Source organism: Canis lupus, unplaced genomic scaffold (assembly GCF_011100685.1).
Source record: "Canis lupus familiaris isolate Mischka breed German Shepherd unplaced genomic scaffold, alternate assembly UU_Cfam_GSD_1.0 chrUn_S1729H1925, whole genome shotgun sequence".
In the NCBI taxonomy this organism is placed as follows: Eukaryota; Metazoa; Chordata; class Mammalia; order Carnivora; family Canidae; genus Canis; species Canis lupus.
Window position 1 is genome coordinate 35,892 of NW_023330578.1, and position 11,191 is coordinate 47,082.

An 11,191-nucleotide genomic window follows, 5' to 3' on the forward strand; every position below is an offset into this window, starting at 1 on the left:
CTAGCTAAGCATGATGACAGTTCTTGTTACAATGTGGTTGTTCCAGGTCACCATGGGGACAGAATCCATGTCACTCTGAGGAATGCCATTTCAGACACATACCAGGGCCCCTCAAAACACAGGAGGACACTGGTGGGGAGCATGAGTCCCCAACAGGCCCCTGCAAACTGTGCATGGCAGACGTCGCAGATACGAGGGTTGCTCTGTTATTATTTTTTTCAAAAATTTATTTTTTCATCAGAGACACAGCAGACAGGGAAGCAGGCTGCCTGCATGGAGCCCGATGTGGTACTGGATCCCAGGGCCCCGGGATCACGCCCCGAGCCGAATGCAGGCGCCCAACCCCTGAGCCTCCCCGGCGTCCCATTCCTCTGTTCTTTGCTAAGTTTCTGAGGTTCTTTTTTTCTCCAGTGCCAATTGGTTTTTATTCTATTTTCCCGGGGTGAAGAGAGGAGGGAAAAGGGTTATGATGTGTGTTACACCACACTAGCAGGTGAGAAAGGAAGTGCCTGCCTAGCAACATCACCCAGCAAATAAACTCTCCCCAGAGCTGGAGGGGCTCCAGCCCCTTAGGGCCCAGGGTCCTGCAGTTCAGAGCTGAGGGGAAAGGAGCAGGCTCAGAGCAGGGAGCTACAGCTTTCCCGACGAACCCCCCCCTGCCCAACCGCCCCAAGAAATTGGAGATTTCACACAAAGCTTTGGTTTGTGGCAGTCCACAGGGAGTTACATGGGCCCGTGCCTGTCAAAGGGCCTTGTGGCCACTCTGACAGAAGCTTCTAGCACCTGCATAAAAGTTCCTGTGTGACCTGAGTATACCTTCAGCCCCCCTTTCTGGGTCTTCCGCACCTCCTGTGTACATGCAAGTCTCCCTTCGTTGCTTCTGCTTCCCTCTACCGTCAGACCGGAGACTAAAGCAGGTTCGTTCCATGCAAATACAAGTGTATTAGTATGAGTCACACCCAGCAATGGTCTCCACACAGGAGATGGGGAAGGAGGGAGGAAGTGTTCTTTGCTTCTTCAGAGTGTGGGGCTTTTCTTGGCAGGGGGGATAGAAGAGGGGTAGGGTAGGAGCCAAGTTTTTAGGACCCAAGACCTGGCCTCTGCAGGAAGCAGGCGCCGTGGACCAGCAGGTAAGTGTCGGAGAGGCCCTGCTGGTGTCTTGACCACACCTCTAGCTCCAGCAAGGTCAGTGGCGTGGTGACAGGGGCCACAGCCTTCGGCCCGGCGCAGGTCCTCAGAAATGGGCGGGGGCCAAGTTCCTGGGATGGACCTCGTCACTGGGTCCCCAGAGGGCCGGGCCCACTGTGCTCCCCCAGCCTCCGAGCAGAGGAGCCTCCTCCTCCCCAGAGCGGTCCTGGCAAAAAGGCCAAGCTGCTCTTCGGGAGCCCCCAGGCTCCTCCAGGACCTCCGCCATCTGGGATGCAAAGGGGCCCAGGCAGGGGAGTGGGGGCCCCGGGCCTCCATCAGGAGGGTCCTTGCAGGGTTCATCCCAGGTCTAGGCGAGAGGAAGCCCAGGCCTCCCAGGAACCCCTGTGGACAGGCACGGGGAGGCCGGAGCCCCTCCTAGGTCTCCCGCCACCTGGAGAGGGAGAACCACACACGCGAGGATCGGCCCCCAGCCGCTCACCTGCTCTTGCCCCACCACACACACACCTGCGACCATCTCGTGCCATGAGGGCCAGGGGGCCAGGAAGGATCCCTCAGGACCCCGAGGGAAGGAAGCGCCCAGGGGACTCACCCTTTCTCATCCCGACTGCAGTGGGGTGTCGCGCCCACTCAGAGTGCTCAGGGCAGCCCTGGCCGCTCTTGCTGGCCCAGGGGATGGGAGCCGGACTTGCATTTCCCGTGCTGACCGCTTGTCCCATGCAGGGCCCTGCGCCTCCTGCTGTAAGTGCCTGTGAGGAGAACCAGGGGGCAGGAGGCACCGGGACACGGGACCCTGGGGAGTGTAGGCACTGGGCGCCTGTGGGACAGGCTGTGCACCTGGTGACCGTGGCCTCTGCTTCTGCCCTGAACGGGGCTCCTCTCCGGCCCCTTGGAGCCCCTCCGCACACAGGCCAGTAGCATCCCCTGACCACATTCCTGGGCAGGGCAGACGTTGTTCACTTTTGACCTGGGAGGGGAACAGGCCTGGGTAACAGTTCCTCAGTTGAAGAGCAGGACCTCCCCAATTCCCAGGGCCGGGAATCAGAAGACAAGCATTGCCTGGTTCCCAATCTCCACATTCGGGGAAAGCAGGCCCCAGACACAGGCTAACGACTGAGGGGTCTGTGGACACCAATGTGCACTGGGCCTTGTACGTCCGGGCGGCACCCTACCCAACGCACAGCAATGCTTGACTTTGCAGAGAGACTATGCCCATGTCACCCTTGTGACCGTGTGACCTGTGTGACCGTGCACAGGGTCAGCCTCGCGGAGCGTCCATCGGGGGCAGTGGGAGCGGTACAACGCCCTGTCCAGCTGAGAGCCCTCCAAGGGCGAAGACTGATGGCTTGGGCCTCAGGGTCCTCCCTGCCGTCAGTAGGAGTCCAGCTGTCCTCCAGGGAGAACCTGGTGCCAACGCTCCACATCCCTTGATTGCTGGACCGTGGGAGTGCCAGGCACTGATGCCACCCGCAGCCTGACAAGGACCCCCCCCCCCCACGTGGACTCTTAGCAGTGCCTCAGAGTCACCATCGTTTCTACTTGGATGCCAGGCCCTGGGGCCGTGTGAGGGCAGGACCGAGTGTGTGAGGAGGGAGAGGATCGCACACACACCGGGCTGGAGGAGCTGTGGCCCCTCGAGGGCCTCCCTGGGTTTCAGGCTTGACCCTGGCAGTCTGGCCCCTTGTCTCCGAGCTGACTAGTGCCCCACGTCATCCCACAGTCTCATTGCCCTGGGCAGGGCGCATGTCAGCCACCAAGCAGGCCAGCAGGTCAATTCCCCACCCAGGGGGTCTCAGGACTCCCACTGCATCCCCACAGGGGGGCGGACCCAGGAAACCTTGGCACATCCCCTCTCTCTGGGGGCGGGGCCAGTGTGGCTTGGCCAGCTTTGGGCCTGAAGAGAGGCATGGAGGCCCAAGTCGGGCCCAGGAATGACCCCAGGGCAGATGCCAGCGGTATTTGTCACACAGGGAAGGCAGGTGGAGACCACATAACAGGTCAGAGACCAGCCAAGGGGGTGAATTCAGAGCAGGCTTGGCCATCTCTGGGCACAGGGGCTCCTCAGGAGCAGGACCGCAGCTGAGGCACCTCTTGCCAGCCTGTCAGGGCACCGGCTCAGGGCATCTAGAGAATGTCAGGACTTCTTGCTGAGGACAGGGGACCGCGTGCATAATCCGCCGTGACATGCTGACAACTGACAGACACTTGGCCACTGTGTGTGAACACAGACATTGCGGGACAGGACTTGGCATCCCGGAGATGCCTCCCCGAGGACCCACATGTTGGTGCTCAGGTGCCCTGAGTGCTCTGTGCCAGCAGTCTATGGTGGCCTGGATCAAACCCCCGGCTCCAGCAGTCACTTCCCTCCCAGGACAGCATGCAGGGGCCCCGCATCCAGCCACGAATGTCCCACAGGACCTGCCCCTGGGACTTGTGCCAAGGCCACCAACCCCAGGACGGCGGGTGCTCCTCCTCTCCCCTCTCGTGGGGCAACCGACCTTCTGCACTGCCTGCCTCCAGGGGACCCAAAGGCCCTCCTGGCCGGCTGCTTGCAAAATCCTCATGTGAGCCAGGGGGCCTATGGGTTGTGGGGGAGCATCCTGGTGACCACTGCTGTCATCCACTACACTATCCTCTGCTCAAAGTGCCCATTTCAGGACCCTAGGGTCCCGGCGGCTCTGGGGATGGCTGATAGGTACACACCCCGTCTCTGCCTCATCCTCAGAAAGCCAACCTTGCAGTGGAATTCATGAGAACACCAGGTTCTCTATTCTGTTCCATTGATCTATTGTCTGTTTTTGTGCCAGTACCACACTGTCTTGATGACCACAGCTTTGTAGTACAACCTGAAATCTGGCATTGTGATGCCCCCAGCTATGGTTTTCTTTTTCAAAATTCCCCTGGCTATTCGGGGTCTTTTCTGATTTCACACAAATCTTAAAATAATTTGTTCTAACTCTCTGAAGAAAGTCCATGGTATTTTGATAGGGATTGCATTAAACGTGTACATCGCCCTGGGTAACATTGACATTTTCACAATATTAATTCTGCCAATCCATGAGCATGGAATATTTTTCCATCTCTTTGTGTCTTCCTCAATTTCTTTCAGAAGTGTTCTGTAGTTCTTAGGGTATAGATCCTTTACCTTGTTGGTTAGGTTTTTTCCTAGGTATCTTATGCTTTTGGGTGCAATTGGAAAGGGAATGACAAAAAAAAAAAAAAAAAGGAAAGGGAATGACTCCTTAATTTCTCTTTCTTCAGTCTCATTGTTAGTGTATAGAAATGCCATTGATTTCTGGGCATTGATTTTATATCCTGCCACGCTACCAAATTGCTGTATGAGTTCTAGCAATCTTGGCGTGGAATATTTTGGGTTTTCTACATAGAGTATTATGTCATCGGCAAAGAGGGAGAGTTTGACTTCTTCTTTGCCAATTTGAATGCCTTTAATGTCTTTTTGTTGTCTGATTGCTGAGGCTAGGACTTCCAGTACTATGTTGAATAGCTGTGGTGAGAGTGGACAACCCGGTCTTGTTCCCGATCTTAGGGGAAAGGCTCCCAGTGCTTCCCCATTGATCTCACAGAGGAAGACATAGACATGGCCAACAAGCACATGAGAAAATGCTCTGCATCACTTGCCATCAGGGAAATACAAATCAAAACAACAATGAGATACCACCTCACACCAGTGAGAACGGGGAAAATTAACAAGGCAGGAAACAACAAATGTTGGAGAGGATGCAGAGAAAAGGGAACCCACTTGCCCTGTTGGTGGGAATGTGAACTAATGCAGAAAACCCTGTGGAGGTTCCTCAGAGTTAAAAATAGATCTGCCCTACGACGGGCAATTTCACTGCTGCGTATTTACCCCAAAGATGCAGATGCAATGAAACGCCTGGACACCTGCACCCCGATGTTTATAGCAGCACTGTCCACAATAGCCAAACTGTGGAAGGAGCCTCGGTGTCCATCGAAAGATGAATGAATAAAGAAGATGTGGTCCATGTATACAATGGAATATTCCTCACCCATTAGAAATGACAAATACCCACCATTTGCTTCAACATGCATGGAACTGGAGGGTATTACGCTGAGTGAAATAAGTCAATCGGATCAAACCCCCGGCTCCAGCAGTCACTGGACTGTTGCCCCAAAGATTATATGGTCCCATTCATTTGGGGAATATAAATAATAGTGAAAGGGAATAGAAGGGAAGGAAGAAGAAATGTGTGGGAGACAGAAAATGAAGGGAGACAGAACATGAAGACTCCTATCTTTGGGAAACGAACTAGGGATGGTGGAAGGGGAGGAGGCCGGGGGGTGGGGGTGAATGGGTGACGGGCACTGAGGGGGGCACTTGACGGGATGAGCACTGGGTGTTATTCTGTATGTTGGCCAATTGAACATCAACAAAAAATAATTTTCGTATTAAAAAATAATAATAGCTGAGTAATATTCCATTGTATACATAAACCACATTACTCAGCTATTAGAAATGACAAATACCCACCATTTGCTTCAACGTGGATGGAACTGGAGGGTATTATGCTGAGTGAAGTAAGCCAGTCGGAGAAGGACAAACATTATATGTTCTCATTCATTTGGGGAATATAAATAATAGTGAAAGGGAATATAAGGGAAGGGGGAAGAAATGTGTGGGAAATATCAGAAAGGGAGACAGAACGTAAAGACTGCTAACTCTGGGAAATGAACTAGGGGTGGTAGAAGGGGAGGAGGGCAGGGGGTGGGAGTGAATGGGTGACGGGCACTGGGGGTTATTCTGTATGTTAGTAAATTGAACACCAATAAAAAATAAATTTAAAAAAATAAAAATAAATAAAAAATAAAAAATAATAATAAAATGAAAATCTAAAACAAAAACAAAAACAAAACAAAAAAATACCAGGTTCACAGAACGATGGCTATGAACCAGATGTCTGACAATACCCACCTGGCATAGTCACCAGGGTCACCAGCTAGGAGAGTCGTTTACCAGCTCCTAGGTCACAAACCACTGGCGCAGCCTGGTCAGCACCCCTGGGAGCACAGGTAGGCAGAGAGGGGATCCCCGTCTGGCAACCCCCACAGCAAGATGAGCACCCGTGAACAGCAGCACTGGGGAGGGAGCGGTTGGCAGTGGGGAGACAGGACCAAACCCCAAGGTCTGCAGGCTGAGGCCACGGTCAGGAGAGACAGGGCAGGGTGGGCAGCAGGGGCTGTGGGGGCTGCCGGCTGGGCCCCAGGAGCAGGACGCCCGCAATCCCGGCCCGGCCACTGGGCAGCGGGCTGCCGGCCTCCCGAAGGAACTCATGCGGGGCCTGAGGGGATTGGTGGCCGTGTCTCAGAGACCAAGGTCAGGTGGCAGGAAGGAATGCCCACTGGCCTTCTCTGTGGGGCACAGAGGCTCGTCTACAGAATGCCACCAATGCCCACCGGCTGCGGGGCGGGTGCTTCCAAGGCAGGATCACATCTGATTGTCACTACTTTGCACACTCACCTGGCTGTGGTGGTTCAGGGGCAGCAATCCCTCCTCACTCCTAGCACCTTGCTGCACTTCCCATGGCAAGAACCTCGAAAATCTCCACGGGCTGACAATGTGCTCTTTCCCCTGATGCACTGCCACCTGCCAGTCTCTGTTACTGTCCCATTTCAGGAGAGACCGGCACACGGGACCACTGACAAATGAGGACCGTTAGTGGTTGGGAGAAGGTCCAGCCTTATTGTAATGTCCACTGCCACACCCTTGCCCTAAGAATTTCCTGTTCCTGTGACATATCCCAGGATGGGACAGTAAGGGGAACCAATGAGAAACTGAGCAGAATGAGCTGTCTGCACTCAACCCTCCCAGACCACATAGGATTCAATGGCTGTGACACTGGCATGGGCTTCTTGCCCTGCTGGGGGCAACTCAGAGCTCCCACAATTCCAGGAAAAACTCGAGGCTGGCGAGCTGGCGCAAGTCTCAGGACATCCCTCCCTGCCTTCCTGTGGGATAGTGGCACTAGACTCAGTCCCTGAACGCAGTGTGACCACGGGCCCGCTGTCCCCAGTGCTCACACACAGGGCCTTGCAGGGAGCAGAGCTCAGCCGCTGTGTGGCCATGAGGGAGCCGCCAGCAGGGCCCTCTGGCCTCAGTCAGGATCCATCTGTCCCGTTCCCGCAAAACCAAGGGAATGCAGGAGCGCACATTGATGTTATTTGGAAAAATAATACATGGTAAAGGTAATAAGCAAAAGTGAACAAGGTTTATTTTCCTATTTCCACACTCCAGCACTTGCCTGCTCCACTCTTGGCCTTTCCAACAGATTCCAACGCCATTGCCCTGTGATTTCATCAAGAACCCAAACAAGGAGGGAAGGTCTCAATTTGTATCAAGGACATGACAAAACTCTTAACCTTTGAACTGGGGGGCTGCCAGGGTGGCTCAGCGGTTTAGTGCCACCTTCAGCCCAGGGCATGATCCTGGAGACCCGGGATCAAGCCCCATGTCAGGTTCTCTGCATGAAGCCTGCTTCTCCCTCTGCCTGTGTTCTGCCTCTCTCTCTCTCTCTCTGTTGTGACTATCATAAATAACTAAAAATTTAAATAAATAAATAAATAAATAAATAAATAAATAAATAAATAAATCTTTAAAAAATATGTTGAACTGGAGAAGTATGAACGCGAAGGGGTGCGTGTCACTTACACACTGGGCTGCGGGAACCTTCTTTCCCAAAGAACAAACATGGAGAGCTTCCTCAAGGAAAACAAGATCTGGATGTCAGGGTCATCATAGAGCCCATGCCCCGAGAGAGGCTCTTGGCCCTGCTTTCCCCCAAACTGCCCTGGCCCTTAACTCCTGAGAATGCCCAGGACTTTCTCTTTACAAATCCAATGGGACAACACCGGGAGGAAGCACCCTAAGGCCTCCCTTCATGCCGGTCCCACAAAACCTTGAAAAGGGACTGGCCGCCCCTGGGAATGTGGCCACGTTTCCTTATCTCAGAATCTTTTCTCACAGGACCAGGTAGGACCCTAGGTTGTTGCTACTGACCTGGAGCAGAAAGTCCATGACCTGCAACTTGTTGGTTTCCTTGTAGGCCCTGGGTCCCCACAGGAACTCGTTGCGGGCAGGGTCACTGACCGCAACCTGCCGGCGCTGCAGGTAGCCTTCCTGCACCCACACGTCGGTGAGGGGGTCCCCGGGCTCCCCATAGACGATGTGTTCTTGCCATCATCCACCCCCGTGAACCCCAGAGTCTCCCACACCTCCTCCTCGAGGACACATCCGTTCTGCAGGAGGATCAACCCCAGGACCAGCCCCAGGAGGCTGGTCTTGGGGATACCCCACTGATTGCTCAGCATCCCATCCCAGGTGAGGCCCAGGATGGGGTTGAGGACGTAGGAGTGCTTGCTGGGATCCACTTCAATCACATCTAGGCCAAAGACCAGCCTCAAGCAGATGGACGCTTGGCTCAAGATGGCGGGGAAGTCCTCCTGGTATTCTGGGGAGAAGACCTCCAGCATCTCTGCCTTGCTGATGGGCTCCTTGGTGCGATACTTGAGGAGCAGGAATACCACCAGGGCAGCCGTCTTCATGCGGAAACTGCCCTCCGCCAAGGGCTCCCCCTCTCCTGCCTCCACTGGGCCGCTGGGGCCAGGAGGCTCAGGCTGGGCATGGCTCTCAGCTGCCCCACCACTGGAGGAGGAGTCGGCACTCTGAGAGCTCTGGGGAGCACTCAGGGCCCCAGCAGCAGCAGACACCTACTGGGGGGGGGCAAAGACCATGCAAGAGAAGGACAAAGAAGGGGATGACTACGAGGAGGAGGAGGAGGAGGAGGAGGAGGAGGAGGAGTAAGAGGGTCACACCCCAGGTTGGCCCTGGGCCGGCTCCAACAGCGCCCCTTCCATCAAGCCCCCAGGCGCTAGGAGACATGGCTGGCAAGCCAGGACACGCCCCAGGCGGTCATCGGGCCCGGAGGCTCCCAGGACCCATTCTACGCTGCGTCCCTAGGGCTTCAGTGCCCCTGCAGTCCTGGCCTTGGCTGCCAGCCAAGTGTGGGCCATTGCCCCTCACCCCACCTGACCCCACCGCTGCCCACACCCTGGAGGCAGTGCTCCAGCTCAATGGCCACAGGTGTGGGAGGCCTCGTTGCACCATCCAATAAGCAGCTCGGGACTTGTCCACCCCCCGGCAGCCTCCCGAGGCTGAAGCAGGGGCAGGGCCGCGGTGCTGGCGGCTCCCTGGGGACCCACTCCCTCGGGGGTCTCAGTCCCTCGGGGGTCCTCGCCTCCAGCCCTAGCTGACCCTGGACCCCTCGGGCAGACTACCGAGGCCAGGGCGCTCACACCCAGGCCCTCCCTCCTCCCAACCCCACCGGGGACAGGGAGTAACCGTCTTTCCATCAGCACGATGATCCAGCCTGGGGGCTTCCCAAGGCTCACAGAGGGGGCTGAGCTGGAGGGCGGGGGACAGGCTCCCTGGGCCCTTCTTCCCCACCCCTGCTGGCGGGGCTCCCTGGGCGCCTAGGCCTCTGCTTGGCTCCACTCGGCCTGCCTCCCGGGACTGACTGTGGACTGGGGTGCGGGGTCCCTCGTCCTCCATGGACATCCTCGCCAGGAACCCAGCAGGACCTGAGCCCACCCTCTGCCCCCTCAGGGAGGCCCTGCTCTGAACACCAGCCCCCTGGTCTCTGAGAGCCCAGATGCGGAGGGGGGGCCTCACCACGTGTTCCCAACCGCACCCACAACCTTCCCGGGACCGACTCTGGGCTGGGGTGCAGGGTCCCCCGGGCCTCTTCTGCATCCTCACCGGGATTCCCAGCAGCACCCGGGGCCCTCCCCTCTGCCCACGTGTCCTAGGCCCTGCTCCTGACGCCAGGGGCCCCCAATGTCTCAGGAGGCCCGGATGTGGAAATCTGAGCACCCATACTCCCACGTGAGGGCAAGTCCCCATCTCCCGGGGGGGCTTCACAGCCCTTGTTACCCTCCGCCGGGTCCCCCCTGTCCCTCTTAGGGTCCATCCCTCGCCTCCCCTTAGCCCCGGGACCCTCCCTCCAGCACCCTCAGCGTCTGCTCCCACCACACCAGGCCTCAGGCTCTCGGGTACCCGGATGTGCCAGGCCTGCCGCACCCGCCGCCACCATATGGCCCCGTCCCGCTCCTTCGTGGCCTTCCAGGGCTCACCGTGGGCCCTGACCTCCGCCGGGTCCCCTCTGTCCTGGGCTCCTGGGTCCCCGCCCTCTCACCGCGGCCCAACCAGCACTCCTTGTGCCCCTGCCCCTCTCAGGCCACTGCCCCAGGCCCCAGCATCCAGGCCTCAGCTCCAAGCCACGGCCCCGCCTTCCCCCCCCCCCCCCCGCGTGATCTCTCGGGGTTCCCGACAGGCCTCCTCCCGCCCCCCCGCCGCCCTCCGGGGCCCCTCCCCCGCCCTCAAGCCTCCTCCCGGTGCTACCTGATCACCTGGCTGCTGCAGGCCCGGGCCTGGCCTCCTTCCAGGGGACCCCAGTGCGCCCCCCACACGAGGCCCTCCGCTCCCTCAGACCTCCGAGGCGGAAGTCGGCCCACGTCATATCCGGACCCCGTGCCAGGGGTCCCTAAGGGCTGGTTGCACGTCCGCGGGAGATGGGCTCCGCGTGGCGGTGGTAGGAGGACACCTGTGGGAGGCTCCCTGGGTCCTCTCGCGGGTCCTCCATGGACTCGAAATATCTGCCAATTTTCCCATATTTATGTGTTTAATAAGTCAACTTCTTTTCTCAGTACAGACACATGGGCACTTCTATTACTCTTTGTGTTAAAATCCAACACAATTCTATATATTTGTGTTTCACTTGTTGCAGGTTTGGCCACTGGGCGCTCTTCCTGTTAGCTCCCTCTTTGTATACCTTCGTCACGCCCCTGGAAATGTTTTCATTGGTTTGTTTTTATCTATTTTTTTTTAGCATTTCTTTATTTTCAGGCACTACAAGGTGCTTCTGGCTCTACTTGCATATTTCCCTGTCCCATTTCTAGAATCAGCATTTTTTCCAGGGAGCCCTGGTTCCATTTACCGTAATAAAGGGTGAGA

The 11,191-nt window shown here is 56.8% G+C and overlaps 1 protein-coding gene across 1 annotated transcript; it reads right to left on the reverse strand.

Annotated features, from left to right (window-relative positions):
* Positions 1 to 7,388: 7,388 nt before the first annotated feature.
* Positions 7,389 to 10,674, reverse strand: LOC119868245 (melanoma-associated antigen 8-like). Its single transcript, XM_038589189.1, has 2 exons — positions 10,580 to 10,674; positions 7,389 to 8,892 (listed from the first exon to the last, which is right to left on the reverse strand). Exon 2 carries the CDS (start codon positions 8,722 to 8,724, stop codon positions 8,161 to 8,163), a length of 564 nt encoding a protein of 187 aa, XP_038445117.1. The 5' UTR covers positions 8,725 to 8,892; positions 10,580 to 10,674; the 3' UTR covers positions 7,389 to 8,160.
* Between the last annotated feature and the right edge of the window lie 517 nt (positions 10,675 to 11,191).